Source organism: Piliocolobus tephrosceles, chromosome X (genome assembly GCF_002776525.5).
Source record: "Piliocolobus tephrosceles isolate RC106 chromosome X, ASM277652v3, whole genome shotgun sequence".
NCBI lineage: Eukaryota > Metazoa > Chordata > Mammalia > Primates > Cercopithecidae > Piliocolobus > Piliocolobus tephrosceles.
In genome coordinates this window covers 71,027,127-71,048,744 of record NC_045455.1, presented here as the reverse complement: position 1 = coordinate 71,048,744, position 21,618 = coordinate 71,027,127, and the positions used below count along the sequence as shown (strand labels likewise).

Genomic DNA, 21,618 nt, shown 5'->3' with positions numbered 1-21,618 from the left:
AATCAAATGTTTGTGACTTCTGGGTTTTATGCCCTATTTAAGGAGGATGTACTAACCTCCAAGATTACCAAAATATTTTCACACATTCTACTGCAATGATACTTCTGCTTTTTATGTTACTTCATTGGTCCTTAAGAACACATGCTGAGCAAATACAAGAAGTTTAAGGAACCAAACAAAAACCACAGACTTTGGAGTGGGGACTGGAAATATAGAGAGCAGACAGATAATCAAAAGTTTTATAGGCATAGTTAGAATTTGTACTTGCTCCTTAAGGCAATGGGAAATTAGGGAATTTGAAACCGGAAAATAAAATGAACATTCAATTTACTCTTTTAAAAGACTGTTCTGCAATTCATAGAGTGGCAGAAAATACAATATATTTATATATCTGATAAAAATCTCATATCCAGAAAACATAAAGATTCCTCTAACAACAACAACAACAACAAAAACAGGTAACACAATAGAAGAACGGCAAACATTTGGAATAGACACTTCACAAAATAGGGTGCACGATGGTCAGTGAACACGTGAAGTTTTCAACTTCATTAGGGAAATGCAAACTAAAACCACAGTAAGATATCACTATAAAATTTTAGAATAGCTACGATGAAAAAGGCAAAAATACCATATGGGTAACTGGTACAAACATTTTTGATTTGAAACCATCTACTAAAGAGGAACTCAATGGCCCAGAAATTCCACTTCGAACCATAAACTCAAGAGGAATGGGTATGTGTCTGTACATGTTTACCAAAAAACATGTTTAAGAATAGTAACAGCACCTTGTTATGCATAATAGCACCAAACTGGGAATTACTTAAATGTTTACCAACAGTAGACTAAATTATGGCATGTTCATACAATAAAACACTACATAGCAATAAGAATGAATGATTTGTGAAATAAAGTACAATCTCAGATAATACTGTTAACAAAAGAAGCAAGGCACAAAAAGAGTACATGCTGTCAATTCCATTTATATGGAGCTCAAACAGACAAAACTAATCAATGGTGCTAGAAATCAGGATAGTAGTTACCTTTGGGAGGTGAGGGTAAGGAGCAGTGACTAGAAGAAAACACAAGGGGACTATGGGAAAATAGTAATTTACTACTTACTGATCTGAGTGATGGTTTCACAAACGTGTTCAGTTTGTAAAAATCCAATGGGTTGGACACATGTATTGTGCATTCCTCTGAACGTATAGTATACTTCAGTAAAAAAACTTTTTAAGAAAGATTATTCTTGCTTTAAAGTGGAGAATAAATTAGGAGACAAGACTATAAACAAGGGATGGGATTAGGAGGTTATTTTGGTAAAATGTATTTACAGGCAATAAACAAATACCTTAAGAACTAGAATGTTAGTAGTAAATCAAGAGAAACAGATGGTTTTCAATGGTATTTGGTACATAAAAATATCTGGTAAATGCCTGGGTGGAGGGAAAGAAGGAGTGTCAGTGATGACTCTGAGGACTGTTGGTATCTGGTAGGAAAAGTGATGCCCTTAAGATACATAACTCACATGGAGATGCCCAGTTGGTCAATGCTAAATTGAGAGCTTCAGATTTTGGAGTCACTACACATACAATGTTAATGAAGCACTGGGAGCATGATTTCATCCGGAAGAAAAAATTAAAAGTGAGAAAAGAAGACGGGTAGGCAATAGGAAAACAACGAAGTTTGAAAAGCTGTTCTTATAGACAAGTGATTCTCAGAGAGTGGTCTGAGGACACTGGGGAGGTCCCTGAGACAATTTCAGGAGTTCTACAAAATCAAACTATTTCTATAACACTATATTGTTTGCCTGTTGTACTCATTCTCCCATGAGTAGATAGTGGAGTTTTCCAGAATATGTGATGTGGTTAACAGGTGGAATGCAGAAGCAGGTAAGAAAATCTACCTATCAACTATAAAGCCAGATATTAAAACAATTTGCAAAATGATGCAAAACACTGCCATCTCCTCACAATTATTATTTTTTACTTTGCAAAATAGTTATTTTTCATAATAGCGTATATTGGATTTTTATACGTCATTGTTAAATTAATGAATAAATAAATATTTAAAAATTTTCTCAGGTTCATAATATGACAGTTATGGAAACATAAAATACACAAAGACAAAAGTCATTTGAGGGTTCTGAAAAAGCATATAAAAGTGGCCTAAAAACCAGAAAGTTTATAAATATACCAATTTCTTCTGAACCCAGCTAAAACTGTTACTCCAGTTAGAATGACAAGGCAGAAGGTAAGTCTATGAAATCAGTTTAGTCTCACTATCCAGGGACTGGGGCACCTAACTCAATGCTTTCCAATATTCCCTCAACAGATACTTTCAAATCACAGAGATACACAGTGGTCAAAACCTGTGCGTTTCAATCAAGGGAAAGCATAAGAAATTCCTATTAAAGACATTTACACTCACCTTTTAAAAGAATTTCCTACATAAAAGGCTCTTGAAGTAAAATCACTGTTAAGTGCAAATCCTTGGGAATCGACATTTAAGGGGCAGACAGAATACAAGGAGCCTCTATGTAAGACTGAAGGGCTTGAACAGGAAGATATAAAACTGAAGAGTGATAAATAGAAGCCAAAAGAGTCTTTTTCAAGAAAACAGGAGCTCTTGATGTGTCAAATGCTGTAGAATGGTTGTTTAAGATAGAAACAAGTACATCTTCATTTATTCAGCAAAGAGGAGGTCATTAGTGACTTTCAAAAGCAGTGTTAGTGGAGAGTTGGGTCAGAAAACTGAATAATAAGTATCAGGTGAAACAGTATCAAGTAGAAACAGTAAGGTACAGAACTGTTTTAAGAATTTAGTTGTTAAGTGGGGATAAGCAGGATAGCAACTAACAGCAATATAGGGAGGAGTGTATCATAAATGAACAAGATTGCTGAGGTGGGAGGAAATTAGATCTACAATACAAAGGAATTATTCATCAACCTTATACAGCAGGAAGGAGGCCGTTTACACAGCATAAGAGGGAAGTAAAAAAGTTTAGGCAAGAATAAAAAATTAATTTGAAGGTGTGGTAGGAGGAAGCTGAGGGAATTCCTAAAGATTTCCATCATTTCTGCTTAGTAGATAGCAAAAAAGAGAAATGAAAACATAGATTTATGGAGAAGGTTTGACATACCTACTATGAAGAAAAATAACAGACTTGGGCTTTTCTGAACCTTTTATATTTTCAACAATTATTAATTATTGTAACAACAGAAAAAAATTTAAAGATAAGTATCAAATACATTTTAAAATGTTTTTTATGCAAAAAAAAGTTAAATGAAAAGAAAGGATGCTCGGCTGTGTTAAGAGGTAATCCCTTACTTAGTATTTAGGAAAAGTTAGCCCTCCAAACTTGAACAGTTATAGTTTATAATATTTTATTTAAATATACTAATTAGTCAACAAAAATGGGAGAGTATAGCTGCCTTTATTGCTACTTTGTAGAAGTGGTATTAGGTTGGATTATGACATCCTGAGTAACCATAAACAAGTTTCCTATTTGTTCTTAGAAGCAATTTTTTAACAGCACTGTCCAAAGATGGAACAGGTTTCCTTTAAGTACTGATGTAACAATTACCAGAAAAACGTATTTATAATACTTTACAAGTGTTAGTCTAGTAAGTCTTCAGAGCTAATTCTGAAATATAGTAGTTAATATTTTAGTCTTGTAGCTTCTCAGTTCTCTGTCATAAAGACTCAACTTGGCCCCGGTAACTCAAAAGCAGCCACAGACAGTATGTAACCAAACGGAGGGACATGGCTGTGTTGCAATAAAACTTTATTTGCAAAAACCAGTGACTGGCCCACACACTCTAGTTTTCTAATACCTGGTCTAAGTTTTCAGCTTCTCACTGAAAAAGTCGCTAAATTCTTAAGATCTTTAGTTTTGTCATCTGTAAGTAGAGTAACAAAGCTATTGAGATAATAAGACAATTATATAAATTACATTAAATTGTCCACCCCCATTCAATGCATTTAATAAATACAGGTTTTCTTTCTCTGCGTTTGGTAATATGACGTTACGGTGCCCATCTTTCAGAACATCAAAGAGGTGGAGAAAACATTCAAGGAGTGGAAAATAAATGCTTATTTGTTAAGATGATGACTCAAAAATGACTTTGCTCCCACCTCAACTTCCCAAGTAGCTGGGATCACAGACATGCACCACCGTGTCAGGCTAAGTTTTTTGTTTTTTTTTTGTAGAGATGGGGTCTTTGTTGCCCACACTGGTCTCAAACTCCTGGGCTAAAGTGGTACTCCAGCCTTAGCCTCCCAAAGTGCTGAGATAATAGGCAGGAGGATTGCTTGACTCCAAGAGGCTAAGCTGCAGTGAGCCATGATCACACCACCGTTCTCCAGCCTGGGTGACAGAATGAGACCATGCCTCAAGAAAAAAAAAATTTTTGGTAATTTTTTATTAATAAATCAGGTCGCTATCTTCATCTGATTTTGATTTCTTCTGAAAGATACAAATCAAACATTTCTTGGAAATAACTTTCCTAAGTCCTTAAGATTTAAAAATCTCATTTATAATATTTTATGTAAAACAAATTTAGATTTCCTTTTAAGCTTAGTGTTAGGAATTTTTTAATTTACATATGCAATACAATCCTGAAGGGCTGTAATGCTGTACAATAAAGTTCTAGAGGAAAAACTAGGAAGGGAAAATTAAAATATACAATGCAAACCACTTTCCCTGCCTTTGTACAGCTACTATATGCCAGTTTTTGCCTTATAATTCAGTAAGATAAAAACATGTCAATAAGATGATTCTGAAACAAGAGGGAAATCACAGTTGAAAGGTGTTCTGAAGCCCACAAAAACTCTACAAAGTAAATAATCAAGAATTCGTCATTTAAACCAAGATTCTGAAACTCACCATCTCTATTAGTTTCCCATTCTACATTTTCTTCTTCACTTTCCGGAGTTCTCTCCTTAGTGATTTTTATGTCTTCCTTTTCCCTATGTCTCCCTCTTGAAGATTCTTTCTAAAAAAGTACATACATACATTCAGATTACTATATTTTTAAAAATTATATGAGGTAGTTTATTGTAATAGAGAACATTTTAATTTCATTTATCTCTGTTTCATCAAAGAATCAGTTTTGTAAATAGTCACTTATCCACTAAGTAGAGAAAGTGACAAGTTCTAGTTGAGTACCACAATGAAAAGTCTATACTCCATCTATTTTACTAAAGAACAAAAACTTTGCTAAAGAACAAAAACTAAAAGAGATATAGACTACACTATATCTATTTTACTAAAGAACAAAAACTTTAAACATTAAAGAGTAGTTAAGATGTGAAAATATGCAATGCAAATCTAATACTTTAACAAGTTTGTGACATTCAGCTACATACTAAGCTTCCATGTGAAAATCACTAGGGAGAAGACAGTTTAAAATGAATAAAATACAATGGAAGGATTTGTAAGTGATTATATTTTAAAATGACAAAAAAGGGAGAAACCATTCACCACAGACTTCTAAAAATAACTGATCTAGGACTTGTCATACATTCAAGTAATTGCCATTTTCCTAGACACCTAGGGATAAATCCAAACTCATTTAATAGTATTACAAAGGTTTACAAAAAGATATTTTACTCATTTTGATGAAACCAAATGGTACGTCAGTAAATTAGTCCTCACTACTGCTGCTAAAAAACAGGTTTTACATTTTATTCCAGGTATAAAAGCAGCTCACAAAAAAGGACAAAATTAATTCAGATTATAAAAGTCAATTAAACGTCCTATTACATAAGAATTCCAAATCATATTTTACTAGGTGGTGAGAAAATAAAAGTAACCAGTGTTATGCAACTGTTATCTTCCAACACAGTAAAAGTCTCACTTTCACTAACATTGTAAATACTACGAAAGACACATATACACAAGGATATTAAGTGCTCAAATTTCTTTCTGAGCATTACTAATCATAAAATTTGGCTGCTTAAAACACAAATTCATTTCTCTTTGCAGTTTTCTTTTTAAAGAACTCTAGTATAAATAACTGCCTCCAAATTCTACATATTTAGACATGAAGTCATATTGTAAATATTACTGACAAAATTTGTATTTGATTGCTGGTAAGACAACAGAGGTTGACGAAAATAATTTGTAAGTTATATGAGAGTAAAGCCTGCCATGAAAAAAATGGTAAAGAGTCAAGAAAATAGAAATGGGCCTCTACTTGCACAGAAGACAAAAGGAAGAAATATAATTTATTTTTATTCTTAAAACATATTCTGTGGAACATCAATGAAGAACTATCCTACATCCCAATTTTTGAATGTTCTATGGATTAAACCCACTATAAATAGACATTACTGAATAACTATACCAAAAATATTTAATAGGAGGTTATCTCCAAATTATTAAATAACATATTCTGTGTGTGCTTTCTGTCCACTTAAAAGTATGTGAAATCCAACTGCAAGTCTAGCTAAAAACGGTGTCACAGCAGTAGTGCTAGTGCTGCAAAATAAATCTACAAATTTGTAACATTATTTTTTATCAGATTTAGAGCCAGAAATGTTGTATCAATAAATGTCATTAATGATGATGTATGTAAATATTTCGTATTTACCCTAAATAATAAAATTAAAATTTTTGAATTGTCCATGGTTTTCAATATGGACTAGCATCATGTTTTCTGATGCTACTCCCAGAGATCACATATAACTTCTATTATTAGGTACCAGAGACTGAATGCACGCTTAAACAGGTGATGGAATTTCAAGTTCTTACTTCAAATCATAATACAGGAAATTACTTTGGTAACATCTATTAAGAAGGTCTAGCTCATTTTAAAAACATCTTATTTCCTAACTTTCTCCACTTCAACAATGTGTATACTTGTTTAGGTATGTTATTCCTTTTATCAAATAAAGTTATTTCCCCTTTTCTCTTATATTCAAATAAATAGGGTATGGTATTACTTGTCCAGCGTAGTATAGCACGGTCTACTATTCCACCTTGCTGTATTTCTTGAACAGAATGGCTTCTCATCTTCTCTTAAATCCAAACATAATAATTAAAAGTATAACCTATTGATTACTATGTGTTCTAAATTAGTCATCCTGGAACATCGAAGTGTTGAAATACTTGAAGAACGACAGTATTTCAGCCAAAACCCTTGGGACCATATATTCTAGAGTTTAGATCTTTTTTTTTTTTTTGCATTTCAAAGCATATTAAGTAGTACTACTGTTCCAGTGGAGTCTGGAACAGTAGTAGCCTGTGACCAAACATACTAACATTTTTGCAGCAAAACACAGAAATTCACCACTTTTATTAAAACCGTAATTAAATTTATTTCAATTAAGACCAGGTCTTGCTCCCAAATGTCTGTGCCTTAGGAAAAATGTCTGGTTTTAAGTTTCTTGAATTTCAGAAATGTAACACATGATTTTAGATGTTTATATTACTTTCATTTCCACTCTTATATGCACGTTTATTTCTTGAACATTATATGTGTGGGCAGATTATGTTCATCATCAATTTTAGATAAAAAGCAGGCATTACAAAGAATATGAAATAAAAAGGAAGTGTCAAGACGAACAGAGTTCAGAACCATTATTAGTAACTAAGTTTAAAAATGGTTAGGAGCCTGTGTAAGTAATATAATCCAACCTCCTACTCTACGCAGAACAATTTTCCATAATATTTGTATAGCTATAGAAGCCCTCTTTTAGAAGACTCTTGGGCACAAAAATCTTGGCTCTCTACTCTTGCACCCTTTTGTCCCATTTCCAGACAGTTCTAATTATTAGAAAATTATTTCTTATGCCCATCGCATCTTTCTTAACCTCTATAGAGGTTATACCTCTCTAGAATTTCTACTGATTGGGAATAGTTCTAACCTCTGGCATCATGCAAAACAAATCTAATACTTCTTTCATGTGCTAGACCTTCCCTCATCACTCTTTCATCTTCTCTGGGCATACTAATCTGCCAGTGTGCTTCAATGAAATATGATACCCCAAATTAATCTAGTCTTGTCAGAACAGCATAAAGCATACATCTTCCAACTCCCCTTAGAATTGAAATTATAGTTGTATTAATCAAGTCTAACTTGTTTTTGCAGAGAAGAATGGAGCTTCAACTAAGAAACTATAATCTCCTAAACTATACAAATTTGAACTGTTGTTTCACATAAAATGAAGCCTATAAATAGGGTAAAATTCTGGCCTAAGTGAATTAGTAACAGTGAAATCATCAAAGACCAAATATTCACTCTAGTTTTCATTTCTCACAGCTCTGCTATTCCTAATGGTGACTTCACATTAAGGCTTATTTCTTACCACAAAAGGCAGCAATCTGGGTCTCCTCAATGTATCTCTCCCACAAGCACAACTAAGAATTATTTCCTTCAGAGCAACCAGGCCAACTTCAGTCACATGGCCACCTCTGTATGAATAACTGCTATCAAGGTAATAGCCATGGGATAAACAGCTTAGGCCTGCTTCCTGAATCAACTGAACTAGCAAGGGGAATGGGATTATTATAACTGGATTTGACTAATCAAGGCCCAGCCATGGAAGTGGGATCAGTTCCCCAAATCACAATGCTGATACAAAATGAAAAAATGGTGGAACGGGTTCTGGGGAATCCAAAGTGATATGCATGACACTTCATACTGCACTTCACTTCCTCATGGTACAATGCCACACTTTTGATAACTTCAATGGCTATAACAAGACAGAATTTCCAATTTAATAAAAATTTCTCCTTTACCATTCACATTTCCGACCCTTCTTCTAGGGTCTTTTTCCATCTTCCTGATGTATATACTTTTAAACATTCTCTATTTTGTGAAGATCTCTTGGTAGTAAACACTCTCAATTTTATTTGAAAAAGGTCTTTATTTTATTCTCATTATTGAAAGCCAGACTCTGGTACATACTTTCAGTTCACAGGTTTATCTCAGTACTTTGAAAATAGTATTTCACTGCCTTTTAGCTTCCATTATTTGTTACTGATGCCATCCTGTTGCTTTTTTGCATGGGGATTTGTCTTTCTATATCTAGAGGTTTCTAGTATTTTCTCTATATCTCTGATGTTTTGCAGTTTCATTATAATATTCTATCTCTGATATACTGCACATCTTGTATCTGTAGATTTATGGTTCATCAATTATGGAAAATTCTCAGCTACTATTTCTTAAAATGTTGCTTCTCCAACATTCTTTTCTTTTTTCTTCTGGGTTTCCAATTAGATGCATATTGAATTTTCTAAGTATTTCCCCCATGTTTTTAAACCTTGTCAATACTTTCCATAACTTCTCTTTATGTGACGAATTCTGGAGAAATTCTTCAGCTGGCAACTATTGTCAGGTCAAGTCACTCTATTCCATACCAGTACAATTAACTTTCTATGCCTAAAATCAACTCTACGTTTATCCCTAACAGTTTCTGAGCTTCCTATATAACCACACCTCCTATATTGGATTTACTTACGTCTTTCCACAATTACTTGGAGAAATTTCCTTTGAAGTTAACATATAAAAATTATCTCAGAATATTTAGTCAAAGAATGACTCAATTATTTGTATGTCAATAACATTCTCACCTGCCACTAATATTCACTTATAAACATCTATACAAATCTATCCATTACTAAAGTTATCATTCAAGTAATAATTCCATATTTATTATATTGACATCAGAGGATTTTAAACATTCAATGTTTTACACAAACCTTTGTTTTCTTCTCCTATCATCCATCTATCTACCTATCTTATTGATCTTATCTATCTATCCTATCTATCCATCTATCTACTTGAGGCAGGGTCTTGTTCTATGACCCAGGCTGAAGAGCAGTGGCGCAATCACAGCTCACTGCAGTCTTGACCTTTTGGGCTAAAGCAATCCTCCCGCCTCAGCCTCCCATAGCTGGAACTACTGGTACACACCATTATGCCCAGCTAATTAAAAAAAGTTTTTTATTTGTAGAGACAGGGTCTCTCTATGTTGCCCAAGCTGGTCTTGAACTCCTGGGCTCAACCAATCCTCCTACCTCAGTTGCCCAAAGTACTGGGATTACAGGTGTGATCCACGATACTAGGTCTAACCTCTTCTTTTATTTTAAAAGAATAATGCTATTCCAAATCCTACTGCTCTAAAAATAAACTTAGTTTCATTGAACACTAACATTATCAATGAATTTCTGGATTTTCTTTGAGCAGCTCTAGAATTAATGTTAATACCAATTTTTCTTCTCTGTCATTTAGTGCCATGTGGTATCTCAAAATTATTTACAAGTGAAGCAACTATTAATTTTAAAAAGATTAGGGTTTCCACCTTAATGTTTTCAAACCTTTATAATTGGACACATCTGATTAAAGCTAAAAAAAAAAATTTTATTAATCTAGTAAAATGGTCCATTGTTGTGCTTTGGCCTGAACGTTAGCCCAACAGCCTGCTCAGTCTATACGTAGTTTTAGAATATATACACCTAATATTTTGAAATTTTGAAATTATTCACAGATCTGCAGTTCCAGTTCCTTTCAATATTATAGAAACAAAGACAGTATTTTAGTCCTATACTTAATGAAGCTGTAGTTTATTTTGTTTATACTAAAGAAAAATACCCAAATAGGATTATCAGAGATTCTTTTTATGAAATGCTCATATAAATTAAATTAGCTCATCTCAGAAAAACCAAGTAAGAAATATACAGATAACCAAAATAACATCACTTCTAAAAAGTATGAAAAGAATTAAAGTGAAAAAGAAATAGTTATTAATACTTCTGTATCTATGTACCTAATAATACAGTAGTGAAGAGCAGAAACTATAGGAGATGGAGTAAAAGAGACAGAAACCTACTAATAAGATACTTTAACATAATGTTCTCAAACCAAAATACATCAGATAGAGAAGGATCTTAAAAATATAGGATGCCCAAAGAACAGATGTTTTATATATATTTATAGAACCTAAAAACCAAGAACTAGAAAATATACCTTTTTTTAAAGCATGGGTGGAAAACTGAGAAAAAGTGCCTGTCTTAGGCTACAAAGAAAATCTCATCAAATTCAAAAATATGAAAAATAACATGAAAGTTACTTTTTAAAAATCAAAAGAAAACACACATAAACACATAAAAAACAAAAGACCCTTCAAACTGAAAATTTTAAAACATTCCATTAAACAATTCTTAGATAATGGCTGAAATCCAAATCTAGAGAGGAGAATTTCCTGAAAATAACTGTCAAAGTTTGACATATGAGATCCATGAGATTCAGCTAAAGCAGTTATCTGATGAGAACTTACAGCATTAAAGAACATAAATAAAAATGAAAACAAATGTTCAACAAATTCAACAACAACAAAAAAATAAGCAACCATAGAAGGAATTTAAAAACCCAGAAATAAATGTTACAAAGCACAAAGAAGGAACTAATATACAAATGTAAAAGCTGATTCTCTGAAAACAAACCACTGGCTAACCTAAACAAGAAAAAAGGGAGAAAGCACAAATTCAAAATCCTAAATGACAAAGTAAAAGAATCACATAAATGCTCAATTAGTCATGACTAAGAACAAAGCAAAATGAAAAAATAAAACTATGAGGTGTTTATTAATTTTTTTCTTTTTTTTTTTGAGACAGAGTCTAGCTCTGTTACCCAGGCTGCAGTACAGTGGTGCAATCTTGGCTCACTGCAACCTCTGCTTCCTGGGCTCAAGCCATCCTCTCACCTCAGCCCCCCGGGTAGCTGGGACTACAGGTACACACCATTACACTCGGCTAATTTCTGTATGTTTTGTAGAGATGGGATTTTGCCATGCTGCCCAAGCTGATCTTGAACTCCTGAGCTCAAGCAATCTGCCTGCCTTGGCCTCCCAAAGTACTGGGATTACAGGCATGAGCCACTGTGCCCGGTGAGATACTGTGTCTGATAAGATTTCTTTACATAACTCTATGCAAACAAGTTTGAAAACTTAGAAGAAAAACAGATAAAATTTCTAGAAAAATACTATTTGCCAAAACTGACTAAATTTAACAGAATCAAAAGTCTACATCATTTTTCAAAGAAAAAATAAAGCCAGTTAAAGAACTCCTTCATAAAACAGTACCACACCCAGTGGGTTTCGCAGGGGAATTTTACCAATCCTTTAAAGAGCAGAAAATCTAAATGCACTTAAAATATCCCACAGTAAAGAACTGGGAATATTTTGTTATTATCTGTACTATAGATGAAGTAGTATGGTGCTGTTTCAAAGCAGATCTGAATTAGCTGGAAATGTCCATTGTAAACTCTAGGGTAACCACCAAAAAAAGTAGAAAAAAGTAAGTATACTTGATATGCTAAAAAAGAATGAAGGAAGAATCACATAAATGCTCAATTAAAATCACAAATTTTTAACCAAAAAAGGCACAAAACGAGTGAGAACAAAAACAGGAACAAAGAACAATGGCAATGAAGAGAAAACAGTAACAAATCTTGCAGATATTACTTCAACTACATCAACAATCACTTTAAACATCAATGGTCTAAATATACCAATTAAAACATAGATATTCTCAGAGTGGATGAAAAAACAAGACCCAATGGTATGTTGTCTACAAGAAACCCACATATAAACACATACATTAATAGATTAAAAGTAAAGGGATGAAGAAAGGTATACTATGCTAACACTAATCAAAAAAGAGTAGGAGTAGGTATATTAATTTCAGACAGTGTAGACTCTAGAGCAAGGTAAGTTATCAGAGACAAAGGGGAGCACTGTATAATGATACAGAGGTCCATTCTCCAAAAACACGTAACAATTCTTATGTGTATGACTCTACCATCAAAGCATCAAAATACCTGAGGCAAAAACTGATAAAACTGCAAAGAGAAATTCACTATTATGGTTGAGGATTTAACACCCTTCAATCATAAATGGAAAGATTCAACAGGAAGTCAGTAAAAACATAGTTGAACTCGACAGCACCATCAACAAACTTGATATAATTGATTATAGATGGTTTTATCTAACAACAGCAAAATACACATTCTTCTCAAGGTCATACAGATCATTCACCAAGACAGATCACATTCTGGGCCATAAAACACACTTAACAAATTTAAAAGAAATCATACAACATCTGCTTTCAGCCACAATGAAATTAAACTAGAAATCCATAACAGAAAGATTAGGAAAATCCCCAAATGCTTCAACAACACAATTTTAATAAACACATTGGTCAAAGAAGAAATTGTAAAAAAATTTTAAAGTATTTTAAGCTAAATGAAAATAAAAATAAAACTTATGACAATTTATTGGATGCAGTGAACACTGTACCCAAAGAGATAGATGTTTATAGCATTGAATGCATATATTAGAAAAGACAACCAAAAATCATTACTTTAAGCTTCCACTTCAGAAAACAAGAAAAAGAACAAATTAAACCCAAAGTAAGCAGAAGAAAATAAACTTAATAGAAATTCAATAGAGAAAAATTAGCAAAACCAAATGCTGTTTTCTTTGAAAAGATCAATAAAATTAATCAGCTTCTGACCAGGTTAATTAAGAAAAAAAGAAAGATATAAATTACCAATAAGAGAAACAAAGGAAGGGATCTCACTACAAATCCCATGAACATGAAAAACATGATAAAGGAATACTATGAATAACGCATGACTACAAACTTGACAACCTAGATGAAATGCGCCAATTCTTGAAAAATACAAGGGGCCAAAACTCACACAAGGAGAAGCAAGCAATTTAAGTAGGTATATAACTATTTTAAAAATTGAATCAATAATTAATAACCTTTCAAAACAGAAAGCACCAGATAGTTTATAGGTAAAGTCTACCAAATATTTCTGGAAGAAATTATACCAATCCTCTATAATTTCTTCAGAGACAGAAGAGATGGACTACTTCTTAACTCATTCTATGAGGTCAGCATTATCCTAATTCTGAAACCAGAAAAAGACATTATAAAAAAACTAAAGACCAGTATCGCTCATGAATAACAGCAAAAATCCTTATCAAAAATATTAGCAAATCAAAAAATAACTATATAAAATGATGGATATGGAAATCTGCTTGACTGAAGGAATCATTTCACTATGTACACTTGTATCATAACATGTTATGCAAATTAGATATAATTTTAAAAGTCAAACTTAATACAAAGTTAGCAAATCAAATCCCACAATGTATGTACCACAACCAAGAAGAATTTATCCTTGCTATGCAAGGCTGGTTCAACATTCAAAAATCAATTAATGTAACCCACCACATCAAGAGACTAACAAAGAAAACTCACATGATTATTCCAACAGCTAGAGGAAAAGCATTTGATAAAGTCCAACACTCAGACATAATAAAAACTCTTGGTAAATTAGAAACAGAGTCAAATTTCCTCAACTTGATCATCTACAAAACACCCTACGGCTAACATCACACCTAATGGTGAAAAATTAGAAGTTTTCCTGCTAACATGAGAAACAAGGCAAGGATGTACCCTCTCACTATTCCTTTTCATCAAACTGAAATTTCTCAAGCTCATACAGATCATTTACCAAGACAGATCACATTCTGGGCCATAAAACACACTTAACAAATTTAAAAGAAATCATACAACGTCTGCTTTCATCTAATGCAGGAAGACAAGAAAAGGAAATAAAAATAATACAGATTATTAAGAACGAAGACCAAAAGTGTCTGCAGAAGACATGATTGTCTATGTTGAAATTCTGAAAGAACTAACAAAAGAACTTCAGGAATTAGTTCTTTTTTCAAGATCTTCCTATAAAGTTCAAGAACTTTAAGACTTCCTATAAAGCAATAGCAATCAAGACAGTGTGGGACAGGCAAAAGAACTGACAAATAGATTAGTTCAGGTTGCAGAATACAAGGCTAATATACATAAAACCCAAAGTTTTGTTTTAAACCCAAAGTTCTGATTTAAACCCAATCACTTTCCTATATACAACAGTAAGTGGAATTTAAAATTAGAACACAATACCATTTTCATCAGTATACAAAAAACTGAAATACTTAAGGATGAATCTAGCAAAATATGTATAAGACATACATGAGGAAAACTACAAAATTGATTAAAGAAATCAAATAACTAAATAAATGAAGAGTTATTCCATGCTCTTGGACAGAAGACTACATATCTGTCAAGATGTCAGTTCGTCCCAAATTAATAGATTAAATGTAATCCTCATTAAAAAATCCCAGCAAGTTATTTTGTAGATACTGACATACTGATTCTATATGGAGACCCAGAATAGCCAACACAATACTGAAGAACAAAGTCATGAGACTGACACTACCTGACTTCAAGACTTCCTATAAAGCTATAGCAATCAAGACAGTGTGAGATATGCAAAGAACTAACAAAACAGATCAGTGGAAAATAATAAGAGCCCAGAAATAGGCTCCCACAAATATAATCAACTGATATTTAACAAAGAAGACAAACCAACTCAATGAAAAAAGGATAGTCTTTTCAACAAACAGTGCTGAAACAATTGGACAACCAAATGCAAAAAGCATCTAGGCATAGACCTTACAGCCTTCACAAAAATTAACTTAAAATGGATCCCAGATCTTAACGTAAGACAAAAATCAATAAAGCTCCTAGAAAGTGACATAAGAGAATATCTAGATGACCTTGGGTATGGCAATGACATCTTAGACACATCATCAAACTATAATCCATGAAAGAAATAACTGATAACTGGACTTCATTAAAATTAAAAGCTTCTACTCTATTTTAAAAAAAACACACCATCAAAAGAATAAGACAAACCATAGGCTGGGAAAAATAAGCTCAGAGGTTTTGGGAACAAGCCCCCCAAAATCTGACCATCAACTGGCCCTGAAACTGGTCATAAACAAAATCTCTGCAGCACTGTAACATGTTCATGGTGGCCAAAATGCCCACGCTGGAAGGTTGTGGGTTTAGGGGAATGAGGGCAAGGAACACCTGGTCAGCCCAGGGCAGAAAACTGCTTAAAGGCATTCTTAAGCCACAAACAATAGCATCAGCGATCTGTACCTTAAGGACATGCTCCTGCTGCAGTTAACTACCCAACCTATTCCTTTAATTCAGCCCATCTCTTCATTTCCCATAAGGGATATTTTTACTTTATTTAATATGTACAGAAACAATGCTAATGACAGGCTTGCTGTTAATAAATACATGGGTCAATATCTGTTCGGGGCTCTCAGCTCTGAAGGCTGTGAGACCCCTGATTTCCCACTTCACACCTCTATATTTTTGTGTGTGTCTTTAATTCCTCTATGCTGCTGGGTTAGGGTCTCCCCAACAGAGGTGGTTTCAGCACAGAAGACTTATTCAATAAGGACTGTTATCAAAAACATACAAAGAACTCTTAAAACTGAATAATAAGAAAACAATCTGATTTTTAAAAATGGGCAAAGGACCTGAACAATCCCACCGAAGATATATAGATGGCAAATAAGTATATGAAAAGATGCTCAACAGCTTATCTAACAAGGAAATACAAAGTAAAACCACAAAGAGATACCACTACATACCTATCTGAACAGTCAAAATTCAATTCACTGACAACAATAAATGCTGGCAGGATGTGGAGCAACAGAAACTCTCATTCATTGCTGGTGGAAATACAAAATGATACAGCCACTTCAGAAGATAGTTGGCAGTTTTTTACAAAACTAAACATATTCTTATCATACAATCCATTAATTACACTCCTATTTACCCAAAGAAGTTGAAAACATATGTCCACACAAAAATGTACAAATAGATATTTATAGCAGCTGTATTCATAATTGCCAAAACTTGGAAACAACCAATATGTCCTTTGGTAGGTCAATGGACAAATAAACAGAATAGCCACACTTTACACTACGGACTATGAGTAATAACAATGTGTTCACGTAAGGTCACTGATCGCAACAACGCACCACTGGTGTGAGACACTGATAGTGGTGTAAGTTCTGCATATGCTGGGGGAGAAAGAGTTACGGGAAATCTCTGTATTTACCATTAACTTTTGCTATAATCCTAAAACTGTTATAAAACATAGTTTTTTTAAAAAAAAAAAAAACAGAAAAGTGGCAAATAAAATTACCTGTACTTGATATCTTAAGTAAAACGTTTTCCCTAAAATACAGAATTTTTAAAACAGAGAAGAAAAAAAAAGAGAGAGAGAGAAAATGGGCAGGGGATACAGTAAATTACCTGTAAATACATGAAGATGCCCAACCTCACTCATAAGAGAAACATGATTAAAACTATAATGAAATAACATTTTTTTCTATGAAATTGACAAAAAGACAAGTTTGAAAACACTAACAAAGCAAAGATGAAGTCAGCTGGCTCTGTGTGCTGCTGGCAACAATGCAAATGTCATTAGGTAGTAAGATTATATAGTCATTTACCCTTTGATACAGCAATCCCATTTCTGGAGATTTATATTTCCTTAAGACACAGACACAAAAATACAAAATAACAATTGCATATATTCCCTACAGCTCTACTTTTAGTGGCAAGACTGAAATAACCTAAAATCTCCACTAATAGAAGACTGGCTGAATAATGTACCATATAATCACACAATGAAATGCTATGTAACTATGAAAAAGCTTAAGATATAGCTTTACATACTGCTATAGAATGATCTCTGGTACAGTGTTAAAAAAGCAAGGTGAAGAAAAATGTATATAGTAATGCTACCTTTTATCTAAGAAACAGAAAAAAGATGATTATATATACTAATTTGTGTGTGTGCGTATATATATGTATGTAAATATTAAATATATATATATTATATGTGTGTTTTAAAACAGCAGGATTATCCAAAAACTCATAAATGTGGTTACCTATAGGGAAAAGGGTACAGTAATCATGGGACAGAAGTTAGTTAGACTTTTCTGAATGCAAAAGTGTTTTGTAAATTTAGCTTTGAAATCATGTAAACGTTTTATATAAATAAAAAATGAAAGAAAAAAGATATCTAAAATCTTCAAAATTACTTTTAATTATATGATTATTTCAGTTAACCCAACTAAGTATCAATTTGGCGGTTTAACCACATAGAGAAGACCTGTTTCAAGTAACTTAAAATATACTAATTTGACTATATATTCCTAATAGACAGATTTAACAACATTATCCTAATAGGATATATCTTAAGAACTACATAGAAACCTTAAGTTGAGCTCAGTAATAACACTATTAACAACAATATAGTTGTTATTCTGAAACTACTAAATGTAATGTAAGGTCAAGCAAATGAATAATGTCAACAGGGACCAAAATTTTCAGCAGAAGAGAAAAAACACACAACTAATAAAATCAAAGTTAAGTAAAAGTCCTACAGTCCAAATATGAATTATTTGAATTCATGTTTGTTTGTTTTTAAAGAGAAAATCCATATGAATTTCCTAGGTATACCTAATGAAAAGCCTCAAAGACAATGACTAATCTAGTGGTAAAACCTTTCAAGTACTCTCAGTAAAAGGAACCAAGTTTTTTGAGGAAAATGGCTGATTCCACATACACAGTATGAAATACACAGTGTGCTGGGAATACATGATCTTCATAGAAACAAAGAAACTACAGAGGATTACTGAAGTGGTGGCAAAACAACATAGGATATAACTGGACTTCATTCAGGTTGAAAGACATTTTGAAAGACACCACAAAGAAAATAAAAAGGCAGGCTGCACACTGGGGAAATGTATTTGCAATACATATCTCTCACAAAGGATTGGTATACAGAATATTACAAATTAGTAATAAGACTAAGAGCCTAACTTATAAGCAAAAGATGTTAATAAATAAATACTTAGCCAATACAAGATATACATAAGATAAAAAATAGCCAATAAACATACGAAAAGATGTTCAACGTCACTAACCATTAAGAAATGAAAATTAAAACTACTATATACCCACTAGAATGGCTAACATGAAAAAGACCAACAATGCCAAGTGTTGGTAAGAATACAGAGAAAAACTTATTCAGTGTAAGTGGAGATGCAAAATGGAACAATCACTTCAGAAAACTGTTCAGTAGTTTCTTATACAGTTAAAAATACATATAAGACACAGTTCTACCCCTAGATATTTACCAAAAGAAAACTTGTGCACACAAAAACATATATACACATGTTGACAGCAGCTTTATTCATAATAGCTGAAGCAGGTTTATTCATAATAACTGAAAACTAGAAACAACCCAAATCTATCCACTGGTGAATGGCTAAACAAATTTTGATATATCCATCGAATAGAACATGAACCAGCAATAAAAGGAATGAACTACTGACATATGCAACAATATGGCTGAACCTGAGAAGTACTATGCTGAAAGAATCCAGACATGAGAATATACATGATTTCATTACCGTGACAGATCAGAGGTTATCAGGAGTGAGTTTGGGAGGGGAGCCACTACAAAAAGGCATGAAGATATGTTTTGGGTTGACAGGTATGTTCTATATCTTGATTGTGGTGGTAGTTACACAGGTGGCACATCTGTCAAGACTCAAACTGTATACTTCAAATGTGTGCATTTCAATGCTTGAAAATTATATTTCAATAAAGTAAATTTTTAAAAAAGGCTCCGGATCCAATACAAAGATCACCACAAGCTAAGGAAGGGGTATCTGGGCATAAAAATACTAATAGTGGAAATGGATTACAGTTAGAGAAATCAGTAAAAACTCATGGTTAGCTTAATACAGATACAGATGGTCACTAGAAATATTTATATATACCAGTTAGTATACACGCATATATTTCTTTGCTCTGCTAGCTGAGAGGTTCTAAAAGAAACAGTACCCCAGTAGCACAAACACAGCTAACGCCCAGGTTTGGTTACTAATACCATTCTACAATAAAAGAAACCAGGGCACAAGTACATGCTCATTCCCTTGCTGTGTGTGGCAGTGTGCATGTGTCTCAGAATACTCATCCTTGGAATTCAGTCATCAGGCCATGAGGAAGCCCAAGTGAAAAGACCACACAGAGACAAACAGAGGCCTCTAGCTGACAGCCAGCATCAACTGCCAGACAGGTGAGTGAATAAACCTTCAAGTGATTCCAGCCTACGTGCTTCCAGTATGTTAGCTGAGATCAAGAGAAAAGACATCCCTGCTGTGCCCTTTCTGAATTCCTGACAGAATTTGAGCACATAATAAATGGTTGTTTTACGTCAAGGAACAGCAACTGGAACAACTCTTAAAGCTATCAAAGAATACATCTGCAGATCATACTAGGCTAAAACTTAAAAGATTTTTCCATATAAAATGAAAATATATAGCTATGTTGGAAAATCACCATAATTATCTCTGTACTATATATTCATTACCAAATTTCTACCAGGTGGTAGATATACTATATCTCTATTTATACTCTTATCTTTTTAAGCCTTTTCTTTTGAAATAAACAAACAACACTCATTTGATCTATTTACCCCTACAGTGATCAGCTTCCTAAATTTTTACTTTGGTGACTTTCTACTATTTCTATTCCGCATTTAAACTATGTTCTATTATTTCCAAAGAATTTCATATGTACTTCTTCACTTCGTTCTCACCTTAACTTGTGATAAACTGGGGCATCTATCTTACAAGTTACATCTATCTTACAAGTTAAAGGTACATCTATCTTACAAGTTAAAAGACAAAGTCAAGAGACTTACTCAAGATATAGTTAGTAACAATGTTAAGGCCTTCTAACTTAAAAGACCTCCACTGCAGGAGTCCTGCTAATTATAACAGCTACAGTACTATCCCTTCCCCTACAGTCAGTGCCATTTTTTTTTCTCATCTAGCCAGAAATATCAAGATGTAGAAAAAGAACAAGGTAAGGCCAAGTGCAGTGGCTCACGACATTTTTGGAGGCTGAGGAAGGATGATTGTTTGAGCCTGGGAGGTGGAGGCTTCAGTGAGTCATGTTTGCATCACTGCACTTTAGCTCAGGAAGGAGGGCAAGACCCCATGTCAAGAAAAAAAAAAAAAAGAACAAGGTAGGGGATATTGGGGGGCAGTAAGAGAACTGAGGAGGCAACTGTGAAACAAAACTAATAATTGCATGGATATTCTAAAAGGCACAGTTTCAAGAGACAGTAAACTTCATACTAGAAAATTACATTTTCAATTCAGTATAAGACACCTGGAATAGGTTTAAAGTTGGATAATCGACTTGAGATCCACCTACAGACTGAAATCTAAAAAAGTAATTTGAGTGTAGTCATCTTAAATAAATTCAGGATAAGTATCAAGTCTAAATCTTCTGTTTGAAGGTAAGCAATTAGGTTGGGGTGGGGTAGGAAATGTAAACAAATGACAGAAATGGTCCTTTGAAAAAATAGTGTACAAGGGAAAGAGAACAACATTGTGAAGTCTCAAAAGAAAAACCGCGAGGTGGAAAAGGAAAAAAACAAAACCTCTAAAAACGGCTTTTTCAGGAACCAGAAAGTTATTAAAATAGCAGGTTAAGAAAAAGTATTTAACCAGTTGAAATAATTAACATTTAGAAAATTAACACCAGTTAAAATATTATTCCAATTGTCATTTTTGTTTTGTTTTCTTTTTTTGAAACAGAGTCTTTTTTTTTTTTTTTTTTTTATTATACTTTAAGTTCTAGGGTAC

The 21,618-nt window shown here is 33.3% G+C and overlaps 1 protein-coding gene across 14 annotated transcripts in view; it reads right to left on the bottom strand.

Annotated features, from left to right (window-relative positions):
* The window catches only part of ZC3H13 (zinc finger CCCH-type containing 13), a 97,239-nt gene that overhangs the window by 59,561 nt on the left and 16,060 nt on the right, over positions 1-21,618 (bottom strand). For 13 of the 14 annotated variants that reach the window (XM_023187268.1, XM_023187274.2, XM_023187277.2 and 10 more), the window contains one exon: positions 4,889-4,997. In XM_023187268.1, coding sequence (XP_023043036.1) covers positions 4,889-4,997 — 109 coding nt within the window. Of the gene's footprint in view, positions 1-4,888; positions 4,998-16,527; positions 16,600-21,618 lie in introns of those variants that run through there. The other variant, XM_023187278.1, reaches the window with a different exon arrangement.